Here is a 19,635-nt window from a genome sequence, read left to right on the forward strand (position 1 = left end):
ATACTTCATTAATCACCACCAGATGCGAAGCACCATTCATTGCAGCAAAAAGCATCCTTACCAGGAAGTGGCACTTCACTGTCACCCAGATATCTGCCACCTTCACCCTCCTTGACGGTGCTGAGCCCCACCACAACCCGCAGCCACCGACCGGTCCAGGCCATTACTCGGCTGCGATGAGGGAAATTAATCACTAAGCTCACATTTTGGCTACAGGGCTTAGGAGGTCAATCAGCTGGCCCGAAACTTTGGCTATTCTAACTCTGGATGGATGAAGCCTTTGCTGCTCACGCCTACAATCAGCAGGCAGCTGCTCCACCCACAGCAAGGGGCTGCCAAGGCAGCGCGAGTTGTGGTGCAGCTGGTTCTCCTGCCTCACACACCGGTCCCATGGACTTTCTTTCCCAGCCCCAAGCTCCGGTAATTAATTAACTGCCACTGCTGCAGAAATTCCTCTGTCGTGACCTGCCACATCGTGCCAAGAGCCATGCAAGTGCACACGCTCACCTCTGTGCACCCTTCCTAGAGGATGTTCAGTCCTGAATTTAGATGGCACCAGCATCTAAATTCATCTTCTGAATTTAGAAGGGACGGGGCTGTGCACTCAAGAACCACAGTCAAAGATTTTGGTCCCTACCAACAGCTTGAGGCCAGCACAAATGTGCAGGAAATACCTTGCAGGTCTCCTGTCTTCCAGCAACACCTCCAAAATGAGCCCTTGTGATACACACTGAGGTATTTCTGCACCGTAGGGAAACGTTGTCCCATTTTTGCAATAATGTGGTGGAAGGGACTGCAAAGAACCACATGGTGGGTGGCACAACTGAGTCACTGTCCTGAGATGTCTCTGCTCTAACCATGAGAGCCAGCTCTCCAAAACTGAGAAGATGAGTATTGGAAGCAGCGCTGTAGTTGTGCCAACAATATCTGTGCCAAGCTGTAAGAGGGAAGATGGCTGTTGGATGGCATCAGATCCAACAGGGCAGGTTCAGTCCTGCCACAAGCATGAAGTGTAAATGAAGCCAACCCAGGCGAGGGAAGATCTTGTTTCCCACAAGCCTGCATCCCATCATACCTGCAGACGATGCCTATCTCCCAGCTCCCAAAATCCAGACCCAGAAGAAAACACGCCCAACCAAAAGGACTACGGAAGGCTAGAGCAAACAAAAAACAAACTGTACGTCAAGAGGGGAAAAAGCAACTGGAGCTGTGCTTGGCGAGCCGGGCAGCTCAGCCACATGGCGGAGGGGAGCAAACACTTCCATCCCTGCTGCACAAAGAGATATGGAGCAACCTACTTCCTTGTTCCAGAAAGATCCTCAAGCAAACATCTCCAAAAACCCTAAGGATGTGGCTAACATGGCACCAAGCTCATGAACTCTGTCTTTAATTACTGCTCACAGCTCCAGTTTTGCTGACAAAGAGGGAGAGCAGGCTATCAGCACCCGGAGGCGGGATCATCCAGCCCCACACACCAAAGGGGGCAGGTACGAGCAGTAGGAACCAGCTCCAACCTTCAACACCGGTCAACCGCTGTAAGATGTGTTTGACACATGCTTAGGAAACACATTAAGCCAACGCACAGTGCTCCTGTGCACAAGCGTACATGAATCGTAAAGGATTTCATCCCAGGTGCTCAGGGATCAGCACCTACAAGTCTAATCGTGCAACGAAATCTCATCCCTAAATTTGCATTTGCAAAAGCTCTGTTTTTACCCCTTTAAACTAGAAAAGATATTAACCTTTTTTTCTTTGCCTGTTCATGTACAAAAGCACATGAAAAAAATAGCCTCTACTTTCCAAGACATCTTTCATGTTTTCTGCAAGAAAAATTTAGTAGTTACCTCCACAAAATGCCATACTGAAGCCTTACCCTGGTCCAAGAACAAAGCAGAAGAAACCTCCTCCTCTTTTGCTTTGCCTTTAAACTCCACAAATCAGAGTGACTCACCTTGCACACGGCAGCCTGCAAAATTGCATCAAAACCGCCCTCTGGAGCATCTCGGTTGCGGGAAACCTTCTGTTTCTGAACTTCTTCATTGAAACGGTCGACTTTATCCGTTAGGGACAAGAGGTGGCGGAAGCCAAAGGATGGGACACAGCTGGGGAACAGCTTGTAACTGCAGGAGGAACAGAGGAGTGGTCAGCTAGGAGGAACCCCACCAGCAGCCAAGGGCTGCAGAAGCTCCCAGCTCTACCAGGCTGGGCTCCAAACCTCTGTTCAGAGGGATGAAATACTTCCACAAGTCTTCATGTTTTGGACACTTTGATATCTGGCTATTTATCTATGAAACTCTACAGTAGAGTCCATCTTTTTGGTTCCCCCTGAGGGGCTTTGAGGGACCAAATGTCTCTCTCCACGTAAGGTCTGAGAGGAGACACCAAGCGTCAGGCCATGCAGCTCTAGAGTTCAAGCACCCATAAAGTGGTTTTCACACTGGGAGTCTGCAGCCCAGGATGCAACCCACCGTGATGCAGAGGGCACATTTTGGCAGGAGGGCCAGAGCCACCCTCCCTAGCAGCCCAGGATGGCGGGTTGGTATCAAAGGGCACCACACAGGAGCGTCACTGCCGACAGCTACTTTTCCCCTATTTTTCAACATGCATTTTCACTCTGTCATCCAGTTTTCTTGGCAATATGTGCCACCCTGCACCCACTGCATGTCACCGTGCACCTGGCAACTGCACACCACAAGATGCATTAATAGCTAACACCAGTTCATGCATCCTCCCACTCTCCCTGCAAGCTGGTGAGCAAACACCATCTCCACTTTCCAGAGCATCGCTGGAGCAGAAAGGTAGGAGTGGCACCCTAAGGCAGAGAAATGCCTCGGCAAGCTACCAGGAAAACTTCTTTCTCCGTACAAAACAGTCAGGAGGCAGCTTTGGTGCTCACCGCATGGTTGGGAGAGTTCAGCAGGGCAGCTCCTGCGGCCTGGGAAATCAGTGAATGTGTGCAGGGGAGAGGGACAACAAGGGTTAAGAAGAAAATGTGTTTAAAAAGCAGTTGGGCTGGCACTAATTCACTCTTATCTTCAAAGATAAAACCAGGAGAACAATTAAAGGCCTCTGCTGACACATGACCCACTATGGGTAAGCTGTAAGAGGCTTTTTACACAAAGGAGTATTTAAGATTTACCACTGCTGGGAACGCAAATCCCTCACAAGAGACCGCGGAGCAGGGATTTCCACCCGCACAGCCAAGCACACACCTAACCATGGGGCAGGTCCCACTGCCCTGGGCCCAGCTGGCAGTAAGAGCCATCCCTTGTGATCAGCTCCATGTTCAGACTTGCATCCTGCTTGCACCTAGGGCCAGCGAGGAGCGTGCGATGTCTGAAACCTCTGTAGGGTCTCAGCAAGCAGCCCTTAACCCATATGATACATCTGGGTGCTTGGTTTGCCAAAGTCCTGGTCCAGAAGGAAAACACTGACATACTGTAGAGTCCCACCTCTTAGGGTCTCACCCTCTGTCTACTCTCTACAATCCCAAGAGAATCTATCATTTAGAGGAGACGAAAAGATGAAGAGAAGAGAAGAGAAGAGAAGAGAAGAGAAGAGAAGAGAAGAGAAGAGAAGAGAAGAGAAGAGAAGAGAAGAGAATAATTATGTATGAGTCAAACCTTTTTTTTGTTTGTTTTACACTCCAGGTTTGCTGGCAGAAGCTGCAGGCAGCAGCAGGAGAGACGATGGATATCTGAGTGACTATGCAAGGGCACGCAGCAGCGAGGGTGGGTTATCTCAGGCTGTAACCTCCCAAAGTCATATCACAGATAGATGGGCAATTCAGTGTTCAGTCAAAGCCTCTGCCTTCCTTATCTTTTTTAATTTAGTGTTTGTTTCCTTCATATTATCTCTCTTGAATGACACCGTGGCTGTGAGAGGCCACGTCCTGGATCCCCGGGAGGTCCCAGCCAGGATGCTGAGCCAGGAGCAGGGGGGAGCAGCAAGCTGGGGAGGGATGGAGGAGGCACAACGGATCCCAGCCAGACCCCACACGAAAACATAGCCACACCTCACCTAGACGGCCATCGCCATGAGGAGGAGGAGAGAGCCTGGACCGGGGGCAAAAAAACCCACCACGGCTCATGTTTATTTGCAGCTTTTTTTAGATGCGAGCAGGCCACTGGACGAAGTCTGCTTTGGCACTAGAAATAGCTGCAAACAACACTGCACCTCACAACCCACCTCGCTGCCACATCCATGAGTCACCTGGCAGCAGCGACGGCCCGCTTGCAGAGCAGGCAGGGGAAGGTGATGCCACCGGAGAACAACGAGGAGCCAGCACCCCTGGTTTGGATGAAGAGGCGACAGATGGCAACTGGAAGGAAGCACCCACCAGATGAGCTGCCTTGGGCAATCCTTCGTAAATGGTTTCCCAAAACTGGGCTGGCCTAATGTAACCCATAAACAGAAAAGCAACCACCTGGGTAAAACCAAAAGGACATGCAGATAGCCTGATCATGGTGTGAGAAGATGAGGCAACAGGTCTGGATGCCCTCGATGAAAGGGCATTAGCAGTTTCAGGCATGCCTCACTGCAGAGTTGTCTAGCTCCATCCTCTTCTCCTCTCCCATCCTCGCCCTCCCCTCCTGCACCTTTTACTCTATTTCACTCGGCAAAAGCCATGTCACTTCAATTAAATCACACATCAGCCAAACAAAGTTTCAGAGATTTCCCCTGCTGGAGCGAAACCCTGTCCCCATCCCACGAGCAACATGAGTGGGTGATGGAGACGGAGGATGATGGAGATGACTAAGTGCATCCGTCTGAGGCCATGCCAAATTTTCGGGGGGAAAAGCTATGAAGAGCATGGTGTATGGTGCTGTGGCAGCAGAAAGCCACTTCCCTGGCTCAGTCAGCATGGTCAGTTTTGGCTATGCTTCATGGCCAAAGAATGAGTTTTTAGTGTTAAAACCTACTTGACTTTCTTCTTCAGACAGAACTGGTGAAAACAGAATACAGATAATTTTGTTTGGTCAATGGTCAATGTGCAATGAGACACCAAATGTTTGGTCGACGCCAAAAGTTGGCCTAGAAACTCATAGCTGATGCAAGCTCTCTTTAATCTGCCTCTCATATGGCAAACTTAAAGGATACATGCTTGCAGAGCTTGGTGTCCGTCTGTGCTGTGATCTTACGATGTAAGTATTCACAAGTGGCTCAAACAAAAATGCTAACCTTACTGCCCTTAGATGACTAGGAAGCACCCCAAGGATGGATGAGATGATGACAGCACCACGAAGGTGAGGGTCAACAGTCACATTCTCCCAGGAGGCCACTTGCTGCTGTATCCATCCTTTCATGCCAACGTCCAAACCTATCTGAGCCTGGATACCCTGCACTACACTCAATTTCACTCTGGCATAATCCTGGATTCAATGGACTTGATCCCGACTCTGGCGGTTAAAGGGCAAACAAAAAGACTCTAGTGGGAAAAAAAAAAAAAAAAGGAGGAAGACTGATATCACCGCAAAGCAAACCACATCATTTGTGTCTTTTGCAACTGCCAGTTTGCTTTCCGTCCACAGCAATTAAGACTAAAAAACCTGCCTGACATCTTCAAAACACTTTGCAAGAACTCATTAGTCAGTTCTACAAGCCCTCACAAATCTCACTTCCCCCTAACACTTCTGTTGGGAAGGACTTACATTGCCTTGGCCTCCTTATCTGTAAAATGGAGACAAAGAGCTTAATTGATCTACTCAAGGCCAAGCTATGACTCAGAGCTAGGATCAGAAATCAGGAATTTCTGGCTCTTGCTCCTTTTTCTTAAAGTCTGTAAAAAAGCCTGCTATGTCTGCATCCTCTTCAGGTACTTAAAAATAGCTTCAGGCTCCCAGTACAACAGTTTCCCATCTCTAGATGCAGAGATCTCCCAACAGCCACTGCAAAATTGGAAGTTGTCCTATTTTGAATCACCCTGCAGCATCACAGCGACAGCCATGGCTAATCAGCATTCCCAAAAGCTGGGGCTTAAGTGTAGTTCATTATTTAAAAGAAGAAAGGGAAGAGAAGACTGCAGCCAGGCTCTGTGCAAACACAGGGCTTGTCCCTTCGGGGTACACCTACCACTTACCCAATGCAGGGATTGTTTTGGTATCTTGGTGCCGTGTAGGAGAAAGGAGAAATGTTTTTGTCCACAAAAGATCCAAACCCCAGCCGGAAATTGCTAGTGAGCTTTCGCATCTCTTCAGCCAGCTTGGTCCCCAGATTGCGAATATTATCTAGGTCGTCATTCATGGACAGGGAGAGATCCATCAGGTAGTAGAGGTCCACGGGATAGTCCTCCACTTGCCGAACCTGAACTCGGAAGGAGGTCCGGTCACCTGCACACACACAAGAGTTGAGAGCGGTGAAAAGGAAACTCCTAGCATACATAAAATCCTGACCACAGGCTTTTTTTTTTCCTTCCCTGCAGAGCAGACAGATCACTTCCAAAGAAGAAGGTGAGGGGAATAAGCTTTTCCAAATCCATCCCTTAGAAGACTAATAGGAAAGCAGGTAATGACTTTGGGTCCTTTTAAGCTATGTAGTATACTGGCTGGAAAGGAAAAGACACATCTATAGAGTGCATGTCTCTATTTTACTTTGGAGATATGGAAAAGGGTCTTTCCATCTCAGCTGAGAGAACATCTAAGGGGGGACACATGAAAAATGCTGCTGCCCCGGACTGTGTACAGTCCAGGGGCATTTTCTTAGAAAACTGGAAAGAAAAGCAAGAAGACTGAACCTCAAATGGATGTTTCATGGACTACTGAAAGAGGGACCCTGCACATGCTTACTTGGGTATGTCCTCAAAGCAAAGCAGGAGCAGACCAAGAAGTCCTGCCCAAAAGAGAGAAGGAGGTGGAGCAGGAGAAGAAAGAGGGTCAGGAGAAAACAGCCAGCGTGAGATGAATGCAAGATGTCCTCTCAGCTGTGCAGGGAAGTCAAGTCAAAGCAGACACAGAAGAAACACCTTTGAAAAGGATCTCTCCCCCAAAAAAGAGCCATGCCACCATCATTCTGGAAAAAGCAGGGCAAAAGGGAAGTGAACTGGAAAAAGAAGGTTGTTAGGGTCATCTGGGGAAGGACCCAGCTAGAGATGAAGCTTCCTGAAGTGATGAACACAAGGGAAGGAGCTGACAGGGCTGAGTCACAGGTTGCGCAAATGTGAAGAAGAGCAGAGGAAAGCCTTTCCCCTGACCCTCCCCTTTGCCAAACTGCTTTCGCCAGAGATGCCCTCCAGAAGGGGTGCCCAGGAGGGGAGGCCGCCACTGGCACTGCCCGGGCCTCAAAAAAGGTGAAGTGGCTTCAAAGTGAACTCAACTTCACACCAGACGGACCTTGGTAGAGCCAGAGAGGAGGTGGCAAATGTTTGCCTTATGCTTCACTGAGAGAGGGGTTTAAATGAAATCCCCAGACTTCAGCACCCTCAAACCCTAAGCTGGTTTGGAGATCCCACATCCCCAGCTGCCATCTCGGCCCCTTTTCCAGCTCAGTGGGGTCTCAGACCCAGGGACTCAGATGCTGTCAAGACCATGCTCCCTCTCCTGCCCACCTCTCCCAGCTCTTCATGGCCAAGGCTGAACTTTGGGGACTGGCAGGTTCTGCAAAATGCTCGTGACTTCCCCTCCTCTTCCCCAGAAATGAAACACACATTTTTTAGTATTATGAAAACATTTCCCTAACCATTTTATTGTTCTCCTCATTGTCCAGAGCAGCACAGCTGCTCCCACTTACTTCCAGCCCAACAACATGCAGCAGCAGCACCCCAAAACTGCCGTGCTGGCAAGACATGGCACGAGGGGCTTTGCAGCCTGGCAGGCGGCAGTCCCGGCTGGCACCTGGGGTCACGCTGCGCCGAGCCGCACGCAGGGCCAAACACCCTCCCTGGCTCCAGGATCTGCTTCGTACTGATTCCTGCAGCCATCCTCGTGTGCGGGGAGCGAGCGGACACCCTCTCCCAGCCCTCTGCAGCAGCTGCTTTGGCCCAGCAGCAGCCAGCCCCTCGGCGAAGAAGCAGAGGTCCCAGCAGCCAAGGGGACGTGCATAAAGGTCAGAGCCTGCCTCTTCTGCAAACAAAGCTGTGAAGGGTTTAGATCCGGGGCTGCACTCTTTGCTCCCCCAGTTCTCCGTGCATCTCAGCCAGCTTGGTGCTGGGGTATCAGAGGAGTCAGCTACAGCTCCTAAACCAAGACCTTCCCTCTATTTAATGATTTCCCTGCACATTTAGATCAAGGGTGGCTTCCAAGTCAGGGCTTCTTTCTTACAGGTAATTGCTCCCCGCTGCAGTCTGCTACAACCCCACCTGGCAAAGGCAGGGCTGCAAGAGGCACCGTCCCCAAACGTGCGCATGTAGGTATTGCCCAGATACCGGCTGTAAGAAGCAGGAAACTCTTGCCATAAATATTCCTCCTTATTCTCCCCAGCTTTCTTTTCCAGCAGGAGCAGGACTTTCCCAGCACAGCACTGAGATGTGGTATGCAGCAGGATGCAACTCAGCACAGGGCCTGCAGTAAGCAAAGCGATGGAGGCGGCTCAACCAAATCAGGCAGGCCTGACGCTGTACCTGGCACGCATTTTGTGAGGAAACAAAGGAGCGTATCATTTATATACTGCAATACCTGTTAGCACTGATTGCAGGGTAAAAAACGGTGATTGCAAGCTTGACTAATTCAGCACTGCAAGAATGTGTTTAACTCCTGGAAAATTCATTCCCATGCCTATTTTTTTCATTCCTACATATTTTTCCCACTGGAATACCCAGCCCTTTCAGAAAAAGAGGATATGTCCTTCTGCATTTCCCAACATTTCCATTTCCAAAACACTCCTCTTCCCATGAAAGTCCTAAGATGGGAATTCCTGTGCCAGAAAGGGTATTTGGGATGCTGTAGTGAAACCTTCTTCTCTTAATAGTTATGAATTTATTAGTCCCTGCGAAGCACCAAAAATAACAGGAACCTAGGCCTGGTTCTTCTGTCATTCCTAACTGCACATATCAATTATCTCAGAGAAAATATCGCTAATGTGTGCAGATGTAAGTGCAAAAGAATTTATTATTCTCTGTGCATGATATTACTCTCACACTACTAGAGACAATCCAGCTTCCTCCTTCCCCACGTACCGTCACCACCATCCTCTCCTTAGGGCTTTTACTGAAAAGTCTTTAACTCAAAACTGAATTCAGAAATGTTTCTTGGATACTGTCACACAGAGGCAGTGCAGAAACTGGAAAAACTGCTTTTGGCCAACTTGGGAACACAAACTCAACAATCACTTCTCCACAAAAATCTCTTCTTTCTGCTTGGTGAGGCTTACGGCTTGATGGGCAACACAACTTGCAACTATTCATTTTTTTAAATTCCTTTTTACGCTCTTCATATTTTTCATCTAACCAGAACACACTGCTTTATAGGTGGACCCAAGATTAAAAAGCAATACTATAAAAACTACATGTGAAATCTGAAAGCTACCCTGTGAAGGACATCAATTTAAAACCTTTGGAAACTAGCTGTGGGCACGGAGATTTGGGGATGTGACTTCTGTCACAGGATGCTTAGATCAAACTGCCTGGGTGGGATCAGCGAACAATTGACAATTTGCTCCCTTCTGCTTCTGCTTAGCGGTCTAAAAATAAAAGATCACCATCACCACAGACTGCCATGTGAATTCATCTTTGAAATAGTACACTCTTCATGCCCAAAATTAAATCAACATTGTCTCCTTTTTGTCTTGGGTTCACAGGGTGAAACCCTCAGGACCCATTCTCAAGATCAAGGATAATTTAAACTGGGGATGCTAATACAAGGGTTTAGGAAGTCATCAGCCCTGAATAAGGTGGAGTGCTGCCCAACATCAAAAAGAGAGCAAAAATGGGATGGGAGATACTATTAAAAACATCTAGGTATGTCCCTCCTCCTGCAATGACTCTGATGCTCTGCAACAGGCGCACAGGGAGGGGAGCTCCCCGGCCCAAAAGCATCCGATAGCGCGGCCCCCGGGAAACCACAGGGAGAGGGACCCCCATGCCCTGCTGCCGACCGGAGCGGTGGGCATCCACGCCTCCGGCCGGGCAAAACTGACAGGGATTGGGAAAGGGGAATTTGCTGGGCACCGGGCACTGGGCGTGAAGGAGGGTCTGCAGGAGGTGAGATGTCAAAGCTGAGCCAGCCCTTTCTGTCAGGAATTGCCTCAAGAAACAGGAGTAATAACAACTCCCTTTTTTTATGGGAGAAAACCTGTTTCATCAGCAACATTCAGTTGCGGAAGCCATGCATCTAGCCCCATATCCAGTGACAACCACCCTCAGGTATCTGCTTTTAAGGCTTTGAAGCAAAATCTCTTTATCTTTGAGGGTCTGACTGATGACAGCAGTCATACTGCTTAGGAAGAGTTAATTAAGAGACATGAGGACTATCCAACCCATAGAATTAAAACAAAAAATCCTGCAGCAACTGGTAGGCTCTGGGAGAGCAGTGGTAGCATGAGCACCAGCTCAAACGCCTGTTTTTCTTGGGCAAAACATCATATTTCATTTTTCTGTACGCTCATGAGAGCTGTCACAAAACTGTAAGCCTTAGAAACCCACACCAATTGCTTATAATGAATCAAGCTTTTATATCTGCTTCCTAACTTTGCAATAAAGAGCTTTTTTTTCCCCCTTCAGAAATATCGGCTGCCAAATTTTTGAAAGAATTCTGAACCCACATTAAAGCCTCCCCCCACCATGCAAAAACTTTTGATAACAAGCATGGCTCAGCCTAGCCCTTCCCTTCTAATTTTTAATTAAAAGGAAAAGATTGAAGAAAAGTGATGGCTCAGGGGAATGAAACAGGGATCTGGCCACAGTCCAAGGCCTGAGTCACAAGTTCAAATCTCCATCTTCAGCCTTGATCCCACGTCTCTTTTGCATACCAACAGAAAACAGATATGCGTTTTTGTTTCCAATTTATAGAAGGAGCTGTCTCAGTTCAGAGTCAAGCACTGTCAGCTTGGTGGAGGATCCAAAGTTATTTTAACTCCTTCCACCCAGCGATTACATTTTTTGAGTAGGTTTCTTTTAAACACATGCAAAGGTTAAGACTAGTACTGACAACAGTTTTGGGTGGGATTTGTTTGACCTGGCATAACAGCAGTGTCCTCTCATAGAGAACATACACCTCAGCCCCAAACCTGTTTGTGATGCACCACTGAAGCTCATGGGCTCTGGAAGGGGCCAGCAGGGACCTTCTTTAGCGGGCTACAAGGTCACGGGCTATAACACGCTCTCGGCATGTCCCGGCCACCCTTTCTCACCCCCAACAAGCACACCCCAGCATACGGCTCAGAGCCACTGGGGACTCACCAGGACGAAGATTCAAGGCAACCTTCTGAGGCATGATCTGCGTGACGTCCAGGTGGGTCTGGCCGGAGCCCTTGCTGCTCAGAGGGACGTTCTTCACCACGTTGATGCTGCTGCTGGGGTTTTCAATGGCTCCGGCACAACCATTTGCAATCAGGTTCTGCAGGAAGTCGCACCGCGATGTGATGGACTTCGTGCTGCCAAACTCCTGGGGGGTGAAGAACGGACAAAAGGGAAGGGGAGGGAGAGACATCAATCCCACAGCAGGAGCTTTGTTTGGATGCACTGCTATCTGCAGCAAGCAGGAGATGACAAGGAGAAGCTGGTGTCGTTTGTGGTGGCTGTAGTCAAAAGCAGCCTGCACTGAGCCTTGAGCCTGTCAAAGGGATCTACCAAAAAAGAAATCCTACGGGGGTCTGAAAATTGAATTTGCTCACAAACCACCGCAGCAGAAAGCAAGGCAGTGTCTGGTTTGCTGCCTGGACAGCTGATTCCCATCTCTTCGAGGGGAAAAGCTGAGAAGCCATTATTTTTTACAGGCGCATCACCTTGAAGGAGCTTTACAAAAGAGAGAAGAGAGGACAAGGAGGTGGCACCGTGGGAAGCAGGACAAGTCAAGGTGGGAAGCAGGACAAGTCAAGATGTGAAGCTGGAGACCGAGGTTGGGTGGCTACAGGAACCTGCACCCTCTTCCCCAGGTGAGAAGCCACAGGTCCCCACGCAAGCACCGCATGTCCCTCTTCCCTCACACCTCTGCACTGCAGGCATTGGCATGACACCATCACATGGAAGAAAAACAGTGACCACAGCAAGCGGTCACTGAGGCGGAGCACAGCCGGAGCGGTTTGACGTGGGCAGGCTGTCCTGGGCAGCTTTGCTGGAGAATAAGGGAGGTGGGAGAGCCTGCATGGGAGGTGGTCAAAAGGCAGCCTGTGCCCGCCGCAGCCAGCGAGGCGCAGGCAGCCGCTCGCTCCCGGAGGACGGGCTGCCATGGCAGGGAGTCTCCCAGCGCCCGGCCCCAGAGCTCCAGCCCTCGCTGCGAGCCCCGTGCGTGGTGCACAATGCAGCCTTGTGCGGGGCAGCACTCGGAAACAACTGGCTGCACAATGCAGCCTTTTGCAAAGAGCCCATTTGTTAGAATGCCTTTATTTTTAATTTTTTTTTTTTCCAAAAGGGCCAAAGGGAGTGAGTCGTATGCCCAAAACTTATTGAATTTTCAACAGCCGATTCCTACTTATTTCTGCACTATCACAATAGAGACAACTATCTTCTGCTCGAGGGCTGATGGACTGAAATGACAAGAAATAATGCAGAGAAGATGTTCACAGCCATGCCAGCCCCTCCTTCAGCTGCACAGCCAAAAACTGGAGCAGGGCTGAATAAACCCCACTTTTTGCTGATGCTCTGGCATGGCAGAGGATGGGGGAGACATCGAGGAGGAAGAGGTCATCCGACAGATCTCACCTTTGCACCCCACGGGGTGCTCCAGGGGTCCCCCGAGGACAGCCTCGGCCATGGGGCTTGGGGATGCAGACTGAGGCTCTCTACTGCTTTTTCTCACTATGAGGTCCCAACGCTATTTGAAAAATGTGAGATTTGCATTCCAGCATCCAGCAGCGAGATCCAGCCAAGGAGACGGCACATTGGATGGATGCGAACACAAATTTCTTGGAACGTGTTGTGTAAACAGATGAACTTCCAGAAAGGAGGACTGGGACTATTTAAATCATCTCCAGCACGACAAAATAAAAATCAGAATCCCTCACAAAACCGAAAACAACACCCAGCCTTTCAGAGCAGCATGTTTAGGGCAGCCTTGGAGAAAAGTTTATCTTGGATGTGGTTTGACCTAAAGTCAGTGAAAAGCTGGAGGGGTCCAGGCACTCTCCCGGGTTCGTCTGCCCAGAGCAGGGCACCTGCAGGGAGATACTCTCCTGCTTGTTCGGTGCCTGGACCACAGCTCCAGGTGAGCACCTCTGCCAGCTCATTTCTGCTGGCCACCTCTTGGAAAGGACACTCCGGTTGTGCAAAAAGCAACACAAACAGCACCACAAGTGCAGTTGGGAACCTTTAGTTATTCCTCAGGAATTAACACTGGAGAGAAGTATCCAAATAGGACGATATTTAGGGCTGCTCATGCAACTGCAGCCTTTATCAGGCTTTTCCAATCCTCCCTGGGGTCTGCTCCAAAGCCTCTTGATGTGAAGGGAAAGACTCAACTTCAAAGGGCTTTGAATTAGGGCTTAATTTTCTGGCTGGGGCTGGGGCAGCAGAACAAGAGCCAGGAGGGGCGGGCAGCCCGGGGAGAGGAGGAGGGCGGCTTCCTCCCCCAGCTGCTACTCTTTAGCAGTCGAGCTCGTAACACCACGAGAGACGGCTCTGGGTATGGTACTGTTTATACCGATGTTCATCATCCCAGCAAGGGGTGTACACGAAAGCAGCATCCGCACACCAAGGACGAGACAGCGCTGGCCCATGGGGTGAGGAGCACACCCGTGTGGGACCTGCCGGGAGCTTTTTTGGGGTAGGGCGCCCGTGCATGTGCAAGACTGTCCGTTTGCACAGTGGCGAGAAACAGTTACTGCTGCAATGTGTTTTTCCGCAGCCTCCACGACAAAATTTCTCCAAAGGAAGCCCAGGAGGTCAGGGGAAAGCCTGTACGCAGCTCCTTCTGATGGGAGCTGCACAAAGCTCTCAGGTCAGCAGCACCTCTGCACAGGTCCCCCTTGCTTGACCCAGCTATTTTCTCTTAAACTTTCTTCTAAAATGGGCCCAGAGGACTTGCCACAGGACAAGTTGCAGCTCAGATCAAATCCAGGCCCTTTCTTGTTCGGCAAAATGCTGCATTACCCGGGGTGGAAGAAAATAAACCCCTTGGGGTGCAAACACCCCAGGGAAGGGGGTGCAGCGCAGCACCCAGGGGCTGCAGGACTGACCCCTGCTTCTGCTTTGGTTTCTAACCCAGGCAGGGTGACACCGAGCAGGGGAGTGACAGTGGCCTCGGGAAAGCCCCAGCAATGGCCACAGCACCCTGCAAACACCGCTCACGTGCACCCACAGGTCAAAACCCAAAGCCAAAACTGTGGCTACCAGGTACCATCCAACTCAAGCGCAAAGTTTTCTTCAACAGAGAAAAATCGAGGCTGACAGAGGTTAAGTGAAAGGAAAAAAAGGATGAGAAGATTTGAGGAGTAAAGGATATTGCGCAGGTCCAAATAATTCATGAGCAACCATGCCAAAAGGCAGCCCCACGGCAGATATGGCACACCGGTTCAAACCTCAATTCCCCCTAAGCAGAGGACACCTCACAGTTAGTTAAGCAATTTGGTGCACCCAAATACCCGCCACCCATCTGTCCGCAGGCCTGCTTCAGAGAGAAATGCAGCACCTACCCCACAGCAAGCAGGAACCGCCCCAAGCATTGCTTCGTGCCACAGAAAAGCATCGGTTCGGGAAGATCCCGCCTCGTCCTTGCTGGTAACGCCGGCTGCGCGCAGCCCGGTGGGCACTTTGTGGTCCGGCCTCTGCGCTAACAAGCTCACAAAAGCAAATGCACGCAAGCGGACAGAAGTGATTGGCAACAACAGTGTGACAATTACATGCTCATCAGTTTGACAGTTTTAAGACAAATTGCTTGGTTCATGCCATAAAAACAGAGAATAGCACTGACTGTGTCTAACTGACTGTATCTAACTTCTGACTAGACACGTCCCTACCATTTTTTGCTTTAATCGATCCAGTTTTGCACTAATTCAGTCTGAACTACACCTGCTTTCTCCATTTTAAAAAATTGACACGTTCCCTCTAGGAACATCCTTGATTTTCCTTCCTCATTCTCCAGACAAACATTCCTGAGATGGGAGAGGATGGGGTACAAGCAACCTGCTAGAAAACAGAGGGCGTCACTGGGGAAATTTCAGTTCAATTCATCAAAAAGGAAATTTCAGTTTAATTAATGTAATTAACCCACATCTCTATTTGACATGTACACACGTAAACGCATCCACATAGGTAATGCATGGCTGAACACACACAATGCACACACACCTAACAAACAAGAGCAGCCTCTGCACGTCGGTACGCTGCTCCCCAAAGCAGCACACAGAAGGTAACAGCAACATAATGACATAATTTTTCCCTCCGTACCAGTACTCCCAAACACTCTTTTGGAGAGCATTCCCCCTGCAATCACTCCAGGTACGTTTATTATGAACACAAACCCCACCTGTCTATCATGCCCTACCTGGCAGCTCGACAGACGATGTTGAAGCCGCTTCCAGAGCTCCCTGCACTCCCCAGCAAGCCCAGCGAGCCCCAGTGAGCCTGGGCAACCTGATGCCACCACAAAAAATCAATGAGCATCCTCCTCTCCCACCCACAAAAACCAGGCTGCCGCAGAGATTGCAGCAACCCCACGGGCCAGCGTGCAGCTTCCAGCCAGTCTTTCACCAGCAGCGTGCCAGCAATTTCTAGTCATTGCCAGCTTCTTCAGGAGCTTGCAGGAGGAGCTGAGGAATCTCCTCAGATTCCAGCATGGATGGAAAGGCTGCAGCAGTCTCCATCACCCAAGAGTCACATATTTCCCCCAGAGAGCCCTGTTTCAAGGCACACTCAGGTGACGGTTAAGGCCACACATATCTACCGCCTCTTTTAAGTGTCATTTAAACAGATGACCCCATTTAAGTCCTGCCTTTCAAGGTATTCTTCCGTGAGCCAACAGAATCGATGTCTGCTTCCAAATTTCCAACAGCCCAAAGGCTTGTGGTTAGCTCAGCAGCTCCCGGGGGCTCCGGGGCTGCCGGATACCAGAAGCTGCTATCATCAACTCATCCATCATCACCCTCTCAGATGGGAGCAGAGATGCTGAACACAAGCAGAAGTGAACAGAGGCCAATTCAAGCTGAGGAGAAATGATGCACCCTGTACTAACAGGTTAGGAGGTGGTAGTTACAAATTTATAGCATGTTGACTACTCTGCTGTAAGCATCTATCTATACGCATGCTCTTACCCTCACAATTCAAGGCAATGTAAATACAACAAAGCTTATCCCACTTGGAAAGCCATAGGGATAGGGCTCCTTGTATCCACAGAATTGCTTTCACACACTCCTAACCCCTATTTGCAGGCCACGAGCACTCGAGAGTTTCTGCTCCTCTGCAGTCACGTGGAGCCTGGATCCAGGAATGCAGAGGGTGATGGAGGAGGATGCAACACTGCAGAAAGTGGTGTGGACCATGGTCATCTCTGGGAAACAGCATGGCTTTCCTGCTCATACTGCTCCTCTCCCACAGCCAGAGTGTCCCTCACAGCATCAGCACTGCCGGGCACCCAGGGGGACAAAGAACAAACAGGTATGATGGCACCGCTAAGTGATGTTATTCCCCAAAGGGAGAAATATTATATATAAGAAGGTATATATACACAGGAAGGTATAATAATATATATAATATACTTTGTGTATATATATTTTATATATATTATATACATCTCTACACTTCCTGTATATATATAATACATATATACATATTATAATATATATAATTATATATGGAATTATATTATATATACTTATAGACTTCTATTATCTATATTTCCTGACAAAATTATTAATTGTTGCCTACAAAGATGACGACAGCTGGCCCAATTTGCGCCCAAACCTGTTAAGTAAATGCAAAGGGAGCAGAAAATACGCACTAAATCAGCTGATCGTGTTCCCAGCACAGCATAACTAGTGTCTGCGGAAAGCCCTCCAACATCTTAGCCTTGATACTTAAGCAGCAGCAGAGCTATAGAGTTTGACTGGCATATACGCTCCCGGGCAACATACTGCTGCGAATGACATCTAATGGAAATAGAGAAGGAAAACAGACTAAAAGCAATTTAATAAGCGTACTTGACTAGGCTGGGGCAGAGGGAAGGGAAATAAAGTGGTGAAATGACTATGCGAAGAAAGCAGATATTAAGAGTTTATATTGCTTTAAAACTTTTGAAGCCGAAAACCTCTAGATATCTTTCGCAATCCCATTACCTCACCTGATGATGTCAGTTAAAGAGAAATAATTACAGTTTCAAACAGTAAATTCTAAAAAAAATGTATAGAATTAGAATAAGAACTCGCTAAGTTTTAGCATGCAGTGTGTAACAGGGACAGCAGCTTTTAAACACGTAGCTCTTGGCACGAAACACCTTGAAATGTATTTTTAAATAGCTGCTGCAGGCTAAAGGTCAGGAAGTATTACTGCACTTCCCTGTAAACACCCGTCTTCCTTCTTGCCCCCCCCCCATCCCATTTAGGAATTTTTTTTTTTTGGTAACTCTCCTGTTTGCAAGATAAGAGTCAGGCTGCCAGTCCCATGGGCTGCCATACAATTAGTGGTCACAGTGACCACCAGATAAACATTTCCACTGGCAGCATTTTGCAGAAAGTTGTCTTTTGATGCCAAAAAGAGAAAAAAACAAACAAAAAAACCCCAAGCTATTGGGTACCCATAGCTTAATAGCCAGCGTTCCTGGATCCAGTCTCACCACCACAGATTAGCTGGCTGGAAGAGGAGCTCTTACAGCTGTTTACAAGATGTCTCAAAAGCGGGATCCATTGCTTTACCCTTTCCCTTCCGCACGCCATTCGCCTTGCCGGGAAAAAAACATGAAAGCTATTATGCTGCCAGGTAGCACGGTGTTAGTAGCATTAGGAGGTTTTCCTTGGAAAACAGCCTACAAGTGAAAACCCAGCAAAACAGACATGGAGAGCCAGAGGCCAGGATACCTCCCAAGACCCAGACAAGCCGTGGGCCTCGGGAGCCCCCCTCGCCCCATCCCTGTCTCCATCCCCACCTCCATCCCCATTCCCGAGGGGCTGCAGCCGCCCCAGGCAGGGCCGGTGGGAGGAGGGACGGGAGCAGCAGAGGGGCACGCCGGCAGCACCTGCATCCTCAGCTCAGCATCACTAGCTCTAGTTGGAAGGTGAAGTGTGTGCTCAACCCCGCAGCTTGCCTCCCCCAAAACGGGACCAAGACGGCCACACCAGAGGAAAAAGGGTCAGCAGGGAACAGGAGAGCATCACTCCTGGCCGTGCCCATCGAGAAGTTCAAGATCATCCACTGCTCTGGGGTTTTCCACAGCCCAAAGCCGGTTCCTGGCACAGCAGCTGTGCCTGCAAGTAGGCAGGGTCTTTCCACACATCTGTAAGCATCCTCATTTCTTTCTTAAACATTTAGGACAGATGCAGGCACTAAGCAGACAACAGCTACCTATGCATTGCACGTGATCAGGTCTTTCACACACCTTGTTCTCTAGAAATCGTAAGTGTATGTGATAAGATGTATATTTAATAAGATATACATATATCACTCTCTAAACTCATGAGTAGTCCTTAGGGAGCAGGGAAAGATATTTGCAATTTCTCACAAACCAAGGAGGCCCAATTAAATTATGGGTGAGGACCTTCAGCACCAACATAAGGATGCATTTTCACCACAAAGCACGCAGTCAAGCTGTGTAACTCATCGCCACGGCACAACGCGGATGCCAGAAGCATGGGTCGTCCCCCAAAATGACACAATAGATTCAGAGAGGAGAATCATCTTTGTTACAGACAAAGAGCCCGTGCCATGCCAGGCCACGCAGCCAGGGACACGTAGCGGGACACCAGCTGGGGCCTTGGGACTTTTTAGGGAGAGCACTTTTGAGCAGGGCTCCCCGCAACACAGAGCCCATGCAGGGACCCTGCACCCACCAAAAACAAGAAGGTAATTGAAGGGACAGAAGGACTGAAGGAACAGTGCTGCTCTGTTGAGGATGCACGGGGGCCAGCGGGGTTGGAGACTTATTTCCTACAGCGTCAAAGAGCCGGAGAGTCACATACACCCAAAATATACTCGGCATGGGAGCCCCCGCTGCCCTCACCCACCCCTTCTGGCATGGGATGCTGTCAGCAACAGTCGAGAGGGAGCATAGCTCCCTTTCTGCGTTACAAAAAGCATGCAAGACAAAGTCTGCCCACCTACCTCCTTGGAGCACCAGGCACACTTGGGATGGATGAGAAGACACTCTTCGCAGGACGTGGCGCTTCCGCTGGTGCACAGATTGAGACCTTCAGCAAGAGAGAACAACAGAGCAGGGTGGGCTTCACTCCAAAACAGTGCTCAGGGGTTCTCTGAGATATTCTTAATGTTAAACACACCGTAAGTTCAAACACTGTCAAGAGCAAAGAATCTCCCAGGAGCTTAAAAGCCAGAGAAGAAGTACACCTCTCTTCACCTGTAAGTTCTCATGCTTTTTTTTCCTTCCCTAAGAAAAATGAAAAGGA

The 19,635-nt window shown here is 49.2% G+C and overlaps 1 protein-coding gene across 1 annotated transcript in view; it reads right to left on the reverse strand.

Moving 5' to 3' along the window:
- The window catches only part of ITGB5 (integrin subunit beta 5), a 63,714-nt gene that overhangs the window by 40,293 nt on the left and 3,786 nt on the right, over positions 1–19,635 (reverse strand). Inside the window, exons 2-5 of the mRNA XM_087733565.1 lie at positions 19,334–19,419; positions 11,330–11,534; positions 6,080–6,329; positions 1,952–2,120 (exon numbers count right to left, since the gene is read on the reverse strand). Coding sequence (XP_087589691.1) covers positions 1,952–2,120; positions 6,080–6,329; positions 11,330–11,534; positions 19,334–19,419 — 710 coding nt within the window. The remainder of the gene's footprint in view (positions 1–1,951; positions 2,121–6,079; positions 6,330–11,329; positions 11,535–19,333; positions 19,420–19,635) is intronic.

This window comes from Nipponia nippon, unplaced genomic scaffold (assembly GCF_047370975.1).
Source record: "Nipponia nippon isolate SJK-2023a ecotype South Korea unplaced genomic scaffold, ASM4737097v1 scaffold_5, whole genome shotgun sequence".
In the NCBI taxonomy this organism is placed as follows: domain Eukaryota; kingdom Metazoa; phylum Chordata; class Aves; order Pelecaniformes; family Threskiornithidae; genus Nipponia; species Nipponia nippon.